A 15,518-nucleotide genomic window follows, 5' to 3' on the forward strand; every position below is an offset into this window, starting at 1 on the left:
CTAAGAAAGAATGGATAGCCATTCAAAGAAAAGATTACTAGGGAATAATAAGGCAAGTAGTCCTTAGTATGTAAGCCGTTCCATAATTAGAAAGCATATGCAACACAAGAAGACGAGATTCACAGAAATATGCATGTCATGTCTTTTGTATTGCATTCACCAGCCTGAGAGACATTCAGCCATGCGGGGATGACGTGAGGTTTGTTAACCAACATACCAATCGAGCCCTTCTTCTAATCCTTCACCCTTCGTTGCGCAGCTGCCTCGTACGCTCCAAGGCCGTGACTTCTCTCCACCTGCTAAACCAAGTTCTTCACTGATGACTTCAGGCTTGAGCGCACCTTGCACATCTTGTTTATTACAAAAGACAAGAAGTGGGACGCCTTTCAGCTCCTCTTCGGAAAGCATGGTCAATAATTCTGTCCGTGATGTGTTGAGACGGTCTTTGTCTGAAGAGTCGATAACATATATAATAGCTGAGGTATTTGGGAAGTAGCAACGCCAATAGGGCCTTAAGAGCAATAAGCGAAGAAGTCCCAAGTGAGGCTGACGAATCCATATACCGGATACTTGATTGGCCTCCCAAGTCCCAAACTTGAAATTTGATGTTTTTATACTGAACGGGGTGTTGAGCTCCGCGATTAGGATCTGCGGAGGTTGAAGAACACATACTTGTACCGTTTCGACATTGAAACCAATTGCTACGTATTGTCAGGCAACGCTAGGAAGTAGAGTGAAAGCAACTCACTCGGAATTGTCGATACAACCTCCCCAATCTGATTAAAATTTATAAATTTCCAACATCGGTGAGAACAAAGTCATCAAACCTGTAACCGGTACAGGATTGTGGTCTTTGGAGGAGTCAACACGGAAAATTCATCCACAAGATCAGTAATAATTACAGACCTTTCCGGCTGAATCTAGTCCGAGCATTAGAATCCGAACATCTTGATCTTTACTCCAGCGTACTAGGGAAAGGAGGGTGGTGGAGAGTGAGGACAATGAAAGCCCCATGGAGGACAGGGAAAGAGCTCTGATGAGCGTGCTTACAAAACTTCGCGTGGAAAAAGGGCTTTAAAATATTTGCCCAACATTCCTAACGCCATGTCCAGTGTCACGGACGAGAATGGTTCCTCGCAGTCGAGGAATGCACCTCTCATCAAAGATGCAAAACGAAAGAAAGAGAAAAAGACGAAGAAAAATGGTAAGGATCGCGAAGTTACGGAAGTGGCAGAAACGTCCTTGAATCTCGAGAGCCGAAAATGGAAGAAGACAAAGATCGAGGCTGGCATTGAGGTGGAAGGAACGCAGGAAGAAACTGCTTCGGAAAAACCCAAGAAGAACAAGGGGAAGGACCAACAGAACAGAGATAAAAGAAAAGCAGAAGGACTTCCGGAGGGAGGCAACACTTCGGAAACAGTTCAAGAAACCACAACGAAGAAGAGGAGACGTGAACTTGAGATGGCGGACGATGTATTTGGAAGGCCAAAGAAGAAATCCAAGAAACTAGATTTCCTAGATCCGAGAGAAGACTTGACTCTGTCAGAGCAAGCTCAGAAGGGTTTGTTTCTCCTCCTCAAGCTACAAGGTCCGACAATCTGAACTTTCTTTCTTAGCCCTCTCCTACGCGTATACTCAATTTCAGCATCCAAAGAAGTGGAAATTCCACAAAGCGCGTCAGAATTGGCTCATACGAAATTTTTGGTCGGACAATACAGTACGTGGGTAACGGGGTAATCTCAATCTTCGTTGAACTCATTTATACTGCCACACAGATTCCTGACGTTCATGTTCCCCTTGTCCTCAGATATTTCGCTAACATACAGGGTGGTGCCCGAGAAGTAAACTCCTCGGATATTCAAGGGCTTCGCATGCTGACTCTGCAATAACAGAATATCATGAAAACATGCATGTCGATTATCAGAGTTTCTCAGGATGATAAAGTACAAGAAAATCAAGAAAAAATCACTGTTGGACAACAGTCAATAGAGCAAACTGGAACACCTCCAATACAAGGTCACTACGAAATCAAGCGAAAACGAGCGATGGAGCTTTTGAAGGTCCTTCAAACTTCCGTAGCATGACGACCCGTAAGCCACATTTTATTTACACGTGCGTATCCATCAATCCTGTTTAGGCTTTTTTGGTCTCGATCTTTGCCGCCTACAGTTTGATAAACTTCAACCGTATTACCGAAATGGCGAAAAAGTGTGCTGCGAAGGAGGATCGGTGACTTACCGTGAGTTGGTAGTAGAAGAGAGACCACCTTGCCACCAAATGTCAACGTCGATTAAGGATCGGTCTACCTGTCGTCCAAAGCTACATCCCGGCCGCAGTGCTTCTCCTATGAATTCGTGTCCGCAGATAGGTCTAGCGGTCGTTTGAACAAGTAAGAAGGCCGATCTGAGCAACGTCTCTCGTACAGTGCAAGATCTTCTCCTTCATGGCTTCGATATGTGTACATTTCGCTCCCTGGATTTTAGCCTCGAATCGCAGCCTGCCAGCTTGGAAGACGATGAACCAATTGGGCTCGACGATCGCCCGTAATCGACCTTAATCTCGACAATTGCATAGTATGTATAAGGCTTCTTTGTTGCTATAAATGACCTCCAAAGTTTTACTGCGTCTGCGAACCATCTTTGAAACACCTGTCATTGCTGTGGGACAGCTACCGGTAAGGAATTCCGAAGTTAACTAAAGTGACAAAAGCAGCAATCTAACTTCTAACTTCCATTACGCGACGACAGCCACAGGCTGAAGAATAGCCATTTCCTCCTGTGGCATCACCTTTGCACTACCTATCTTGAATCTAACGTTGGACTTAATGGAGGCGGTATCAGTCACTTTATGGGCCTGCACCGGTCCACTCATCGGACCCAACAAATAATCAAAGCGGCTCCTGGCATCCTGAACGCCCAAAAGATCCACAGTTGGCTTCTCTCCGTCACGTAAAGTGACCGGATTCGTTCCATTCGTCAAACCCAGCTGTTCATCGGTCCACATGGGTTCCGTGGGCACAGCACCAGGTAAGCCAACGCCCGCACGGCCACCGACAGCTTGCCAGTCAACCAAACGGTTGATGCTGAGTTCAGTGAAAACGTGGTCGACGGCATTGACAAGTTTATCCATCTGTTCCGAGGTGTGACGGGGGGTGACCGTGATCCTAAGGCGTTCCTCTCCGACGGCGACTGTAGGGTAATTGATGGACTGAACGTAAATATTATGGTCGGAAAGAAGTTTATCCGAGGCGGCCTTCGCCAGAGCAGCGTCGCCGACAAGTACCGGAAGGATGTGGGAGGGACCGGGGCTGAACAAACAATCAGTGACTGCAAGAACCAATGAAACCAAAATGAACTCACACGACGGGTATATCCAATTCAACAAACCGTTGCTTGGCTTGCCGAACATTTATCTGTTTCAGCTGCCTATCGCCAAGGTATTTGCGTTGGTAGGCAATCGAGGCAAGAGCACCAGCGACAGTAGCCGGGGGAAGAGAAGTCGTAAATATGAATCCAGGAGCATAGGATCGAATCATGTCGACAAAGTTCTCCGAACCAGCAATGTAACCGCCGATGGCACCGTACGCTTTCCCGAGTGTACCTGGAAGGAAAATCCCACCTTAGCAAGATTCAGATACATATCGAGATGTAGAACTCACCAGTAATGATATCGATACGGTCCATGACCGAGCCCTTGATGGGGTGGGGACTATGCTCTGCAGCAAGCTGAGCGTCATAATCAAGGTGTTCGGCTACTCCAGCACCGTGAGGACCGTATAAACCAACTGCATGTACCTGGAGTGGCCTATTTAGCGAGCCTGAAAGAAGATGTGCCTGCTGTCTCACCTCATCAAGGAAGGTCAGAGCACCGTATTCCTCAGCCAAATCGCAAATCTCCTTAATGGGTCCAATACTACCGCACATCGAATAAACACTCTCAAAAGCGATGATCTTCGGAGTTTCCTTGGGGTACGATTTGAGTTTGTTTTCCAAATCCTCCAAGTCGTTATGATTAAAAATAACTTTCTTTGCTCCAGAGTGCCGCATTCCTTGAATCATGGAAGCATGATTCATCTTATCTGAGAACAAAATACAACCGGGAAGTTTGGAACCGAGGGTGGAGAGAGTAGCGTCATTGGCAACGTAACACGAAGAAAAGACCAGAGCCGCTTCCTTCCGGTGAAGATGGGCTAGCTCTTGTTCTAGACCGAGATGAAGGGCCCCATTTCCAGCAATATTGCGGGTACCTCCCGCCCCATGACCGTAACGATCCAATGTACGACTGGAGTTGATTAGACATTTTGAAAAATGGATTCGAGGATAGAGACATACTGCATAGTTTCCAGGACAACAGGATTATTACCCATTCCCAAATAATCATTTGAGCACCAAACCTGAACCTCATCCTGGACGTCGGCAGTGTGGGCTACCGGAAACTCGGCCGCGAGACGATTGATGTTATTGAAATAACGGTAGGATTTATCCTGGTGTTTCTTCTCCAACTCATTTGTGTAGAATTGTTCGTATTGGAAACCATTGTGAAGACTGGCGCTCGTAGACACGGGAGGGTGGAATACAGGAAGTTTTGGGATTACGCCCGGTACAGTAGCGCCTTTGCTGAATGGACATCCACTTGTAGCTGCTGCTGCAGGAACTACTTTGGCAAGGTCCTCGGCAGGTCGCTTGGAACCATTCTTCTTTTGAGCAACCGTTGTGAGGTCTGCCGCCATACGAGCCGCTGCCCGAGCCGCCGAAGCATGAGGGCACATCTCGACGGTAGCACCAGCGGGAACGTTGACGCCCTGTTGACGATGGATTTTCTCGACATCGGAATTGGCAGCAACACTTGCATAACCAGCGGCAATCTCCTTGGAACGAGTGTTCAACGCTGGACCCATCACTGGGCATTTCGTTGCCCGTTCAGTCAAGAGAGAGATGGACGGGTAACGAGGAGAGGTTGAAGTACACAGAGAGCGAAGAGTAGAAGTTTTGGTCCTACCCAAGAAGGGGCAGGAAGTCTTGAAAATCGACAATGAAGACAGCTTGTCCATTGCGAGTGAAAACAGGAGAAACAACACGGATGAAGTCGTGGCATCTTATTTCTTATGTACGGACTTGCATTGCCTTTTCCGGGTACATAGCCATCGACCAATCAAGGCTTTTGCTTTGCTAATCTTGGACCCACGGCCGTTTCAAGCTTATATTCAGCACTGATTCTATACTACTCGCGGTGAACACTAAGTTTGCATCTCCCCCAAGCAACTCTCAATCACGTCCACGGCCACATCGACCTCCTCTTTACTCACCGTCAGACTAGGAACCAACCTCACAGCATCCTTTCCTGCCGTCAGAACAAAGACGCCTCTTTCCCTTGCCATATTCACGAGTAGACCGGGATGCTTCTCATCCTTGAATCCCAATCCCAAAATCAACCCTCTTCCCCGCACTCCGGGTTGAAGGATTTGTGGGAACCATCTAGACAATAGTTCCAGACGACCAATGAGATACGTACTCATCTCTGCGATATGTGATACAAAAGGTTCCTCCGACAGCCTCGATAAGACATGATACCCCACTGCGCATGCGAGGGGTGATCCGCCAAATGTCGTCCCATGGGTTCCTAATCCCAGTCATACGTACAAGAATCTTCATTTGATGGATGGTTGAACTTACCTGCTGTCATGGTCTGGGCAATGTCATCCCGCAGTAGGACTGCGCCAATCGGGTAACCATTGGCTAAAGGTTTGGCCATGGTGACAATATCGGGATGACATTCCCTCGGAAAAGTTGAATGTGCCCATAGGGTACCTGCCCTATAAATCCCACACTACCGGGCTGTTAAAAGGATCGATCTGTTGTCATCAACCGTAGAACGCGCACCTGAATTTCATCAAACACTAGGACTGCCCCGACCTCGTCACAGCGCTTTCGCAGCGCAGCAAGCCATCCAATAGAAGCTGTATTGATGCCGCCTTCTCCTTGAATAGGTTCGACAAACACTGCACATGTATCCTCGCTAACCAAGGAATTGAGATTATCAAAATCGTTGAGTTTTCCGACGTCAACCCCTGGTAGAAGGGGTCTGAAGGGAATCTGGTACTTAGGCGAATTAGTAAGACTTAAAGCACCTGTACTCCTTCCATGGAATGACTGCTCGAAAGACACGATGCGTAATTTCGAGCACTCAGGGGAGTCCCAGGCCCGTCCGTGGGAAGCAGCTGCCCAACGATCCTTCCCGACTTTCCGTGCAATTTTGATCGCACCTTCGTTGGCTTCCGTTCCGGAACTGGCAAAAAAGACTTTCGGGTTTGCACCGGCTGTGTTGGTATCTCCGGCGGAATATCCTAATCCACCTTCAGTCCGCGTAAGGTTGACCAGTAGTTCCGCAAGCTTCCCTGCCCACTCATTGTGGTAAACATTGCTAGTATGTAAAAGTTTTCCCGATTGTTCGGCAAGAGTCTGTTTAGTTGAATAATGAAAACTTCTTGACTTGGTTATCCGAGGGTTGTTGACCATACCTTGGCTACACCTTCATCACCGTGTCCCAGCGCGTTGACAGCAATACCAGCACTGAAGTCCAAGAACTTTCTGCCTTCAGTGTCCCATACGTATGAACCTTTTCCGTGGGAGAGAACAAAGCCAGGTCGCGCATAAACACCTAGAAGATAGTTTGAGGCTCGTGTAAGGGCTGCTTTTGTAAAGTCGGATTGCGAATTTTGAAATGAGTAGGTGGGTTTCTGGTAGTTGGTTGACGGAGAAGAGGGAAAACTTGGTGCGGAACGAGGAACTGACTGCGGGTGAATACAGATTTTCTGTGAATGGTTGTGGTCGCTGACGAAACTTTTGGCTTACTGCTGATGTCCCGAGGCGGGTTTGAGTGAACCGTCGTGCTGGTACAGTATGGAACGGGGATTTGCTGAAAACCTCCATGGCAGCTGGGAGAGAAAGGGAGATTTACTCTCAATGTACTCGCGAACGCTGTGTTTAAAGGACCACACAGCTATCCTCGTTGCCAGTGTGCTGTTTAATTCCCGATCCACAGTCATATAGCATAAAGCTCTCAAACGTTTCGACACTAAGCTACTGACTACCATGTTATCAAATGGAAAATTTTCGGAATGAGAGGACAGAATAGGAAAGATCATATCGGAGCCTCAGTCTGAATGACTTGACCTAGTGCTCACAGACATCGCTGAGTCACTAGAAGCAGAACGGCCTCCTTTTGGAGATGGAGATCGGCGACGAGCACCTCGATCCCTAGGGTCGGGCGAAAGCGACTTTCGTCGAGGAGAGACGGAGCGCGACAGCGAATGATCCCTTCGGGGTGGGGGTGTCGAATCAGGTTGTTTTCGAGGGGGACTTAAAGAACGACGGCCACGACCGGGAGAAGATGCAGAATGACGGCGTCTACGTTCTGGAGGAGGTGATACTGAAGCGGAAGGTGAACGAGACCGGGAGACATGGCGTCGAGAGCGAGAATGTGGAGGAGACCGTCGGGGCGGAGGGCTTCTACGTGAAGTTGGCCCACGCCGGGAAGGGCTCCTACTCCTGCTCGAGGGCCGTCTTGACCGATATTCAGAATCACGACCACCTCGAGACGGTGGTGGAGGCGGTGGAGGCATCTCCCCATCTTTTCTTCGTAGATTGTTCTCCTCCCTTTCCCTGCGCATCCTATCTTCCTGTCTCCTGCGCAGTCTCTCTCGTTCCTTTCTATCAGCCTCCCATTTAGCTTTTTGCTCCTGCAACCTAATCCTGTCTTCTTCCCTCCTACGGTCCCTTTCTTCCCGTTCCACCATCCGTCTCAACCTGTTTTCTTCTTGCTTTTCCCTGTCAAAGGCGTCTCCTTCGGTGTAATCACCTCTCGTTCCAAGTGCCCTTGCCATTTTATCAAGTTCTGCCTTTTTGGCGGCAGCTATAGCATGCGTGTCTGAAGGCTTTAAGCCCTTTCCTGAAGGTGCATACGTTGGAAGCTTTGCCAAAAGCTCTTGGCGGAGAGCATCCACCCGCTTTTCAATCTCTTTCTCGTCAATCCTACAAACACCGTCAAGGTCTGAACTTAATTGAATGAACCAGACTTGCTCTTTTTCCTCCAATTCCAATTGTAATTCCAGGCATTTCACCTCGACCTTCCGTTTCCGTTCATGTTCGAGAATAGCCTCATCTGGTTCACGATGTTTGGGTGGATTTGCATCCCATGCCTCATTGCGATCTTTGGCCGGTTCATACGAACGAAGCGCTGATAAGTTGCGCACGACATAACCGTTGGTACCGCTGCAGCCATTATGAATGACGAGAGGTAGATATGCAGAAAGAACTCACCTTCCACGAGGTGTAGTGAGACCTATGCCGTTGTACATGTTGAAAAGGTTCGGCTGGTTTCCGAGGGAGGTTGAGGCTGACCCTAGGAGTGATGACTAAGGTCATTGCCGACACATGTACAGTGACGCCTCCCTCGGTGCGGGTTGCTTATAAATAAGAGTTCTGGTGGCTTTACAGTTACAGAATTATCGAGCACCACGACGTCTTCAAGGCCATTATTTATTTCTGTTCGCAATATTCTTGCAAGAATGGACTCTAATCCTACCATATCTCACCTTCCTGCCATTCCTCCTGCGGCAGAGATCCCCAATGCCTTTATGGATAGTGTTAGGCAGTGGTCAGTTTAGTCTTGCTTCCCTCCTTTCATACTTCTCTAACGATACTCCGCATAGGTGGATGTCCGGCGATAAACAGCTGGCTATGAGTGAAGAACGGCTCCTCAGGTGAGTCAGAGCTTAGTTGCTTGAATTCGATTCAACTTCTCACTCCAAAACTGTTGTAGACGACTCCCCTATTACCAACCTCAGAAGCCGGTGTCATTTACAAACGTAGAGGGCCCAGTTGTCGCCTACAGTTCAAAAGTCGAATTGCGTTCGTCGCCGAAGAAGTATCTCAATACCCTCACATTCGAATCGACCTCACCTCCAGCTTCAAACTCTCCGCCACCTGCCGTCTTACTCCACGGGTACGGTGCTGGTCTTGGATTCTTCTTCAGAAACTTCAATACGCTTGCTCAATGGGCAGGTCGGAGGAACACGAGTGTCTTTGCCGTCGATTGGTTGGGCATGGGTCGTTCTGCCCGTCTGCCGTTCTCTATCTCTGCCCCTCGGAAAGACACCCAGGCCCGCGTAGAAGAAGCTGAATCATTTTTTGTGGAATCTTTAGAAGAGTGGAGACAGAAAATGGGCTTGGAGAAGATGACCTTGGTTGGTCATTCTCTCGGAGCGTATTTTAGCACCGTTTATGCACTCAGATATCCCACAAGAGTTCACAAATTGATTTTGTTGAGCCCTGCCGGAATAACGCGCGGACCAGACCATACAGTTCCGTCCAACGAGCTTGATCCTAATGATTCAGGGAACTCGACTGATGACGTCCAAGTCGCAAGTAGGCAGAAGGTGGAGGAAATTGAATCTCGTCAGAAACAAGCGAGAGCGACGCAATCACGATCGAGGAGGCTTCTCACCTACCTTTGGGAAGAAGGATGGAGCCCATTTCAAGTGGTACGATCATCTTTGTTCTGGGGTCCAATGTTGGTTGGCAAAGTCTGTATCGATTCAGCGTTTACCGTTTGTTTCATTAATTAACCGCTTGTTTCCAGTACTCCTCCCGTCGTTTCTCCGGCTTGACGCAAGAAGACACTAGAGATATGCATGACTACATTCTCAACATCACGCTCGCCAAAGGCTCAGGAGAATATTGCATATCACACATTCTCGCACCAGGTGCTCATGCAAGAATGCCTATTGTAGACCGAATATCACCGTTGAAAATTCCTGTTACCTTTGTGTACGGTGATCAAGATTGGATGGATCCGGAAGGTGGTGCGGATTCTGTAGAGGCCTTAAGGCAGGCTGGGAATGGACAAGGCAGGATGTATCTCATAAATAACGCAGGACATCATGGTGAGTTTCGATCTTCTCTCGCAAACCTAGCCTGAATGTTGTTTGCAGTTTACCTTGACAATCCCAAGGCAGTTAACGATCTCATTGTAAAGGAGTTGGATCGCCGGATATAGTCCAGACCAGGAACCTTAGAATAGTAGCACCTAACTACTTTCACATCTTTTTTTTCTCTTTCCATCGTTCTTCCGGTGCAATCTAATTACAACATTGTAGCAACTAGATATGAATAAACCTACAACACAGCCTAATTTGGTATGGATGAATCTAATATGGGGTATTTCCTTGTACATTTTGCATGGCGTTAGTAGCGCGCTCCGGGTACCTGTAGTCAATCAGTAAGTGTAGTTTAAAATTAGGGCTTTTATTATTAAGTCAATCAAGGGGGCGTAAGTGAGACGGACCCTACCTAGTTTGGATACGAGCAGCAAGGTCTTCTTCAAAGATCTGGTCGGGTCCTAATTGATTCCCCAACGTCAGCCACCTTTACTGAACACATTAGTTGACATGAAACGAGGGAGGTGGGGGGGACGCACCCGGGCCTGGTGTTATGCTTCCTCCCAAAAATCTCTACCTTCCGTCCCCCAGGACACATTCTCTCAATCAACCCATACACCTCATCCGGCTTTCTACTAGTCTCTCTGACCTCCGAGACGACAACATCCGTATCCAAACCGCGATTGACCCAGGACGGAATTTCGAGTTCGCCTTTCTCATCCAAATTTGTTTTGACGCCAACCAACATGTGTTCCTTTGTATGGTTCAACCAATGACCCGTCCGACCTGTACGAATAACTCGTTGCAACTGATTCGTCTTCAGCCAGATGACTTCATCAATACGCGTGTAACCCCAGACACGAAGACATTCCCTGCCGACTTCCATGGCACGTCCTGTTACCCAAAGGAAAAGAAGACCTTCGTCCTGCAATGCGGGAATGGGCATGGCACGCATTTCGTCGTCGGTCATAGTACCATACGGTAACTGTACACGAGGGAGATATTCATCAGCTCTCGCCCTTCAATAAAACTCGAGAGTCGGTGGTCTGCACGTACACTCATATGAATGTCCCAAGGAGGATCGGCCATGATGACATGAAACTTGCCAAGAACGGAGTAGTCGAAGCGTCGTAAATCACAATTGATCCACTGTGGCGGGAGCTGCGATTCCGAAAGGTGAGCCCAATCACTAACGACGGGATCACACGTACCATCTTCATACTTTTCCCAGAGGGGCCGAGTCCAACTGGCAATCTATGTAGCTTCTTCCTCACGACCTCTCCACCTCTAGTATTACCTCTCGACCAATCGCCATCACTTCCGTCCCAATCAACTTCATAGTGAAGGTATTTGCAAGGAGCCTTCTCCTTTCCCCTTCCTCCAGCTCCAAGACCGGAGGGAAGAGATGTGGGACCTCGAGAACCAGGTGCTAATACATGCATTGCCCCAGGAAATGGAGGGATCGAAGGAGATTGGGCGTATGTAGGTTCAGAGTAACATGTGTTGAGGTAAGAGCAATGGCCCAGACTAGGATCCGTATGTGGCCGGATGAGTGGTCTAAAATGGACACGATCACAAATGCTGCCGGCTGCAGAAGACGAAGAAGGCGTGATGGATGAATCCAGCGTACGAGCTTTTGCGCATTCGTCTTTAGTAATATGAGGGCATATAGGCTCGAATGCGCCGTCTTGGGATCTAAACTTTCACAAAAAATAAGTAGCGACACTTGAAGGGGATCAAGAAAATTCACCTGTTCCGCCATAAGCCGGCCCTTTGCTGTACTTTTCTGTAGAATCGTATAAACTTCCCTCTGTTGCTTGCTGAGACGCGATATGGAAAGCGTTCCATGCTGCTCCCCACTGAGTTCCTCGGGTTCATCTCCTGCAGCAGAATCAGCTTCTTCGTCTACTACGTGTTTCCTCTTCCTCGAATTGGCGAGTGAACATGAAGCGGTATTGCTAGATGTGGACTGTCCGTTGGGAAGCAAGATATCAATCACGATGAATTCGTTATTGTCCTTCGTAAACCCAATTTCTGCTTGATCCCAATCGCGAGAAAGTTCCGTGATAATGTTTTCGAATAGAGAAATATCCGTAAGACGGAACCTAGGAGGTGTAGAGGTGTCTGGGAAGAGGTCGCAAGGAAGCTTGGAGGTGATGACACGAACCAATAGCTCTCTGGAGGAAATTGGAGTCGACAGTCTTCCTTCAGTAACTAGTCGGTGTAAAGCAGTTTTGGCCACAATCTTGAGTCTCTCGTTAATCGACATCGTGGAGAGCGCGAAGACTTAATAAGCGCCCAATTCCTCTACTTACCAATGTTTCGACGCACTCCCCAGCTTGCCAGAGTAACAAGAACTTGCTCTTTTCAACGCTCACTGCCCGCTTCGAATCGACAATATAGACGCGTAAAATCCTTATCTGGCTCAACAAGTGACGCTCGAGACGAGAGGCTCCTCAAAGTTCGTGATTTTGTCCCAATCCCCCAGGAAACGGTCTGAAATGAGGCTACAGAAACTTGAAGCACAGCTGACGGCGGTGAAGGAACAGATAAAGGCTGATGAACAAGATGCTATAGGAATTCTGGACAAGTTCGCGAAGAATTCTCAAATAGAAAGTGCAGCTGCAGTGTTTCCCACTCGGTTCTGTCGTCTCTTACTTGCTTGGACAGATCACAACGCATACTTCTGGGAGCGAATATTGAACAACGATGACCGAAGGCAACTTTCAGAGCATGGCATAAATTCGAGTAAGAGAGACAGCACCACTAGCTGAAAGCGGCGTTACTCACGATTTCTGGTCAGTGGAGGATCTCCAAGCCGCATACCATGAAGCCGATATCGCAATGACATCGCCGCCCTTCCCTAAGCTGGAATCCCTTGAGCCCCGATTACAAGTTGCCCACGAATTGCATAAACTCATTCCTGAACGAATAGCTGCAGCTCGTCGTGCGAGGAGTTCCTCGACCCTGAAACGTTTCTTTGGAGGTCTCATATAAGTAGTAGTTTTCGGTACGGTGGTCGTAATACAGAGCAGTATCAAGCAGATAATACTGTAACATCTAATTGGCAGCAAAAATACCTTCATCGAAGTTCCACCCGAGAATGACGGGATCAACTCCTAGCTGCCTCAACATCGTCCCAATCGTAGACTCTGGTTTTTCTTCGTATTCGTCTTGAGCGGGCGTCGCTTCATCCACATCCATGACCTCCTCTTGCCCTTCTAACCTTTCGTTTGAAGGGGAGGTATCCCAACCCCAAGTACCAGCCTGACCTTCCATTTTGAGCCGCTTCGTACTGCCTTGTGTACTCCACTCCCAGCTATCCTCATGCTTCCTAACGCCACTCCAAGAATTTCCACTACCCTCCCGGTCCTTCGCTAGCTCGAATAGCTCATAGGATATTTCGCGCCCTGCCTCTGTCCAGATTTTGATCAGATCTTTGAGCACTTCTTGTTCCCGGTCAGCCTTAACTTTCACGGCTCGTTTGAGAAGTTGAACTTTTCGTTCGAGTATCTGGATCGTTGGGGTTAGACGAACTGACGTGTTTCCAACGGAGGCAGCAGTAGTCGCGGTCAAAGGCGATTTGAACTGTACCGCAGCCCTAGCTGTGCGGTGCTTCTTCTTGTCTACCTGCTCCTTTTCCTTTTCGCTGAACCTCTGGCGTTCTACCGAAAGAGTGACCGAATCAACGGTAGGTGCAGGTGCAGAAACCAGCTTCCTCGTCACGGAGAAAGCCTCTTGGGTTACTGAGGGTGGCTGAGACCGCACTAAGTCGTTCATCTTGGTCTTTTTCATGGCCGGTGAGCGAAAGGGAGTGATGAGCTTCTTGAATGCTTTGTTCTGTGAGGCGAAAGTAGACCGTCTGGGTACAGGCGTCGCTATGACTGGCGACTAAGCAAGTCCATCAAGCCGTGCATGTTATATAGGACTACGTTAAGCTCACCGCAGTGGTGTTCTTTGGCCCAGGTTCGACATTCGTAGTCGGTGCAACGAAACCGTCCAGGTCATCATTCTGGATTGCAATTATTAAATTAGCAAGCAATACGTTACTATAAAGAAAGTAGTACCTGAAGAGAACCATTTGCTCCAGACGCCTGAGTTTTACTTTCATCGGCCAACTTGTGAGAAGACTCGGAGAGCGGCAATTTTTCTACTGACGGCTTTAAACTATTTCAACATCGAGGAAACGTGACGATAACAAAGGGCTCACTTTCGGTGCTATTAGAGAATCCACCGGTACATCTTGTTCGGAGGGACGATCGTAAGGAATCGTGGCCAGTAAAATGGAGGTCGAGGGCTGAATAGCTGTGCTTGTAGAGCAGCCTTGCTCTTGGACGCGAGTCGTTGTGCGTGGAGTTGCGCTTGATGGACGCGAATCGATTGGGTCTGAGGATGGTAACAGAGGTGGAGAAGAAGCCCAAGCCGGAGAGGCAACAGAAGGGATAGGAAATTTCTCGACCGAAGTTATAATTGAGCAAGACACTTGAGAGATTGGATCGTATACTGATAGTGAAGTTTCGCCTAGTTTCAGAACCGAGCCCAGATCTTCGTCCTAAACCATCATCAGTAAAAGAGCAAGATACACCACATCGACCGACGAACAGAACCAACACTACAATCATTGTCAAGCCTGAAATCAGGACTACTAGACAGAGACGTCTGTGAAGAAAGACACGGCGAAGAGGTGAAAATTGGCGGGCTAGATGTCGGAGGAACAGAAACCGGTTCCTGAAGAGGCGAGGAGTCAGGCAGGTCATGGTAATCGGTTTCAGTGTCAGCGAAGTCGGGGGCGTCCAGATGGTTTTCTTCAACAAAAGAGTGGAGGTCTTGGTCGTGTGAACCAAATTGAGTAAGTTGGTCGTCCAAAGCATTGAAGGAAGGTTGAGAGGCAAAGGGCATGATTTCGGCAGTTGTGTTCAGGTAGCTAATACTTTGATTTCCTTGAGCGGGTTCATGATCGACGTTATTTGCTAAGGTTCCTGGGCAGTAGGTTGAGGGCGCGGGCGATTCATTTATGTGAGTCGAAAGCGTATTAGCAGGGAAGAATTCGAGGCCCGAAATTATCTGTGTTTGGTCTTCCGGAAAACTTCCTTCACTATGATGGTGCCTTTCGGGCTCAGGAACCGTCGTTCTCCCTATAGCTCCTTCTTGTAGAGGTCCGAACACAAACCGACCGCGATCCGAGGAGTGAGTCGGTGAATGAACCTGTGTAGTAGATGTTCCGGCTGCAGTTGGAAAAGTGCCTTCAAATTGACCGTGAATAGGTGCTACCCTAAGCTAGTAAAAATCCAGTTTGTTCAGTGTGCACGTAATACAAGATACGATAAATACCAATGCAAGGTTTGGATTCTTTAGCTCTTCTGTGGCTGACGACTAGATGTATGCGCGTGATTAGCGGCTCAAGTGGGAAGGAGAAAGCTCAGAAATCACTTGGGACGCGGTCATGCCTCCAAGATACGTTCCACAAAAGATATCGAGTATCTGTATATCCTCAAAGATATTGGACCGTAGAGATGAACATAGACGTACGGCAGGGAGTGTGGTGGCTGGTATGGACATTTGACTTTGATTCAGAGTGGAC

General features: G+C 48.2%; 9 protein-coding genes across 12 annotated transcripts; 3 read left to right on the top strand and 6 right to left on the bottom strand.

Annotated features, from left to right (window-relative positions):
- Positions 1-37: 37 nt before the first annotated feature.
- On the bottom strand, positions 38-1,018 carry ARF1 (Arf GTPase arf1). The gene is made up of 7 exons (XM_043149041.1): positions 907-1,018; positions 828-851; positions 749-776; positions 673-701; positions 564-616; positions 218-511; positions 38-164 (listed from the first exon to the last, which is right to left on the bottom strand). Exons 1-7 carry the CDS (start codon positions 1,012-1,014, stop codon positions 137-139), a joined length of 564 nt encoding a protein of 187 aa, XP_043013643.1. The 5' UTR covers positions 1,015-1,018; the 3' UTR covers positions 38-136.
- Positions 1,019-1,051: 33 nt separating this feature from the next.
- E1B28_004549 (uncharacterized protein) lies at positions 1,052-2,631 on the top strand. 2 transcript variants are annotated; one of them, XM_043149043.1, is made up of 5 exons: positions 1,052-1,561; positions 1,617-1,717; positions 1,776-1,841; positions 1,893-2,112; positions 2,170-2,631. In XM_043149043.1, the coding sequence occupies exons 1-4, from the start codon at positions 1,105-1,107 to the stop codon at positions 2,082-2,084; spliced, it is 816 nt and encodes a 271-aa protein (XP_043013645.1). In that variant the 5' UTR covers positions 1,052-1,104; the 3' UTR covers positions 2,085-2,112; positions 2,170-2,631. The 2 variants fall into 2 exon arrangements, with proteins under 2 accessions (XP_043013645.1, XP_043013644.1); XM_043149042.1 differs by having other exon boundaries at positions 1,776-2,112; positions 2,170-2,565.
- HEM1 (mitochondrial 5-aminolevulinate synthase) lies at positions 2,566-5,071 on the bottom strand. The gene is made up of 5 exons (XM_043149044.1): positions 4,332-5,071; positions 3,846-4,281; positions 3,659-3,794; positions 3,360-3,600; positions 2,566-3,307 (listed from the first exon to the last, which is right to left on the bottom strand). Exons 1-5 carry the CDS (start codon positions 5,048-5,050, stop codon positions 2,734-2,736), a joined length of 2,106 nt encoding a protein of 701 aa, XP_043013646.1. The 5' UTR covers positions 5,051-5,071; the 3' UTR covers positions 2,566-2,733.
- Positions 5,072-5,236: 165 nt separating this feature from the next.
- On the bottom strand, positions 5,237-6,929 carry E1B28_004551 (uncharacterized protein; the record flags this gene model as incomplete). The annotated part of the gene is made up of 5 exons (XM_043149045.1): positions 5,237-5,619; positions 5,673-5,826; positions 5,880-6,458; positions 6,518-6,790; positions 6,852-6,929. 5 exons carry the CDS (start codon positions 6,927-6,929, stop codon positions 5,237-5,239), a joined length of 1,467 nt encoding a protein of 488 aa, XP_043013647.1.
- Positions 6,930-7,153: 224 nt separating this feature from the next.
- Positions 7,154-8,356, bottom strand: E1B28_004552 (uncharacterized protein; the record flags this gene model as incomplete). Its single annotated transcript, XM_043149046.1, has 3 exons — positions 7,154-8,030; positions 8,079-8,270; positions 8,319-8,356. 3 exons carry the CDS (start codon positions 8,354-8,356, stop codon positions 7,154-7,156), a joined length of 1,107 nt encoding a protein of 368 aa, XP_043013648.1.
- Positions 8,357-8,466: 110 nt separating this feature from the next.
- E1B28_004553 (uncharacterized protein) lies at positions 8,467-10,189 on the top strand. Its single transcript, XM_043149047.1, has 5 exons — positions 8,467-8,655; positions 8,711-8,761; positions 8,821-9,583; positions 9,640-9,943; positions 9,992-10,189. The coding sequence occupies exons 1-5, from the start codon at positions 8,567-8,569 to the stop codon at positions 10,054-10,056; spliced, it is 1,272 nt and encodes a 423-aa protein (XP_043013649.1). The 5' UTR covers positions 8,467-8,566; the 3' UTR covers positions 10,057-10,189.
- E1B28_004554 (uncharacterized protein) lies at positions 10,190-12,254 on the bottom strand. Of its 3 annotated transcripts, none has more exons than XM_043149050.1 (7): positions 12,105-12,237; positions 11,688-12,042; positions 11,149-11,632; positions 10,994-11,098; positions 10,477-10,922; positions 10,350-10,424; positions 10,190-10,265 (listed from the first exon to the last, which is right to left on the bottom strand). In XM_043149050.1, exons 2-7 carry the CDS (start codon positions 11,813-11,815, stop codon positions 10,208-10,210), a joined length of 1,296 nt encoding a protein of 431 aa, XP_043013652.1. In that variant the 5' UTR covers positions 11,816-12,042; positions 12,105-12,237; the 3' UTR covers positions 10,190-10,207. The 3 variants fall into 3 exon arrangements, with proteins under 3 accessions (XP_043013652.1, XP_043013651.1, XP_043013650.1); XM_043149049.1 differs by having other exon boundaries at positions 11,149-11,637; XM_043149048.1 differs by having other exon boundaries at positions 11,149-11,637; positions 11,688-12,254.
- E1B28_004555 (uncharacterized protein) lies at positions 12,255-13,019 on the top strand (the record flags this gene model as incomplete). The annotated part of the gene is made up of 4 exons (XM_043149051.1): positions 12,255-12,398; positions 12,451-12,553; positions 12,608-12,685; positions 12,741-13,019. The coding sequence occupies 4 exons, from the start codon at positions 12,255-12,257 to the stop codon at positions 12,932-12,934; spliced, it is 519 nt and encodes a 172-aa protein (XP_043013653.1). The 3' UTR covers positions 12,935-13,019.
- On the bottom strand, positions 12,998-15,501 carry E1B28_004556 (uncharacterized protein; the record flags this gene model as incomplete). The annotated part of the gene is made up of 7 exons (XM_043149052.1): positions 15,368-15,501; positions 15,269-15,310; positions 14,540-15,214; positions 14,148-14,489; positions 14,005-14,097; positions 13,881-13,949; positions 12,998-13,828 (listed from the first exon to the last, which is right to left on the bottom strand). Exons 1-7 carry the CDS (start codon positions 15,494-15,496, stop codon positions 12,998-13,000), a joined length of 2,181 nt encoding a protein of 726 aa, XP_043013654.1. The 5' UTR covers positions 15,497-15,501.
- Positions 15,502-15,518: the final 17 nt, after the last annotated feature.

Source organism: Marasmius oreades, chromosome 2 (assembly GCF_018924745.1).
Source record: "Marasmius oreades isolate 03SP1 chromosome 2, whole genome shotgun sequence".
Taxonomy (NCBI): Eukaryota; Fungi; Basidiomycota; class Agaricomycetes; order Agaricales; family Marasmiaceae; genus Marasmius; species Marasmius oreades.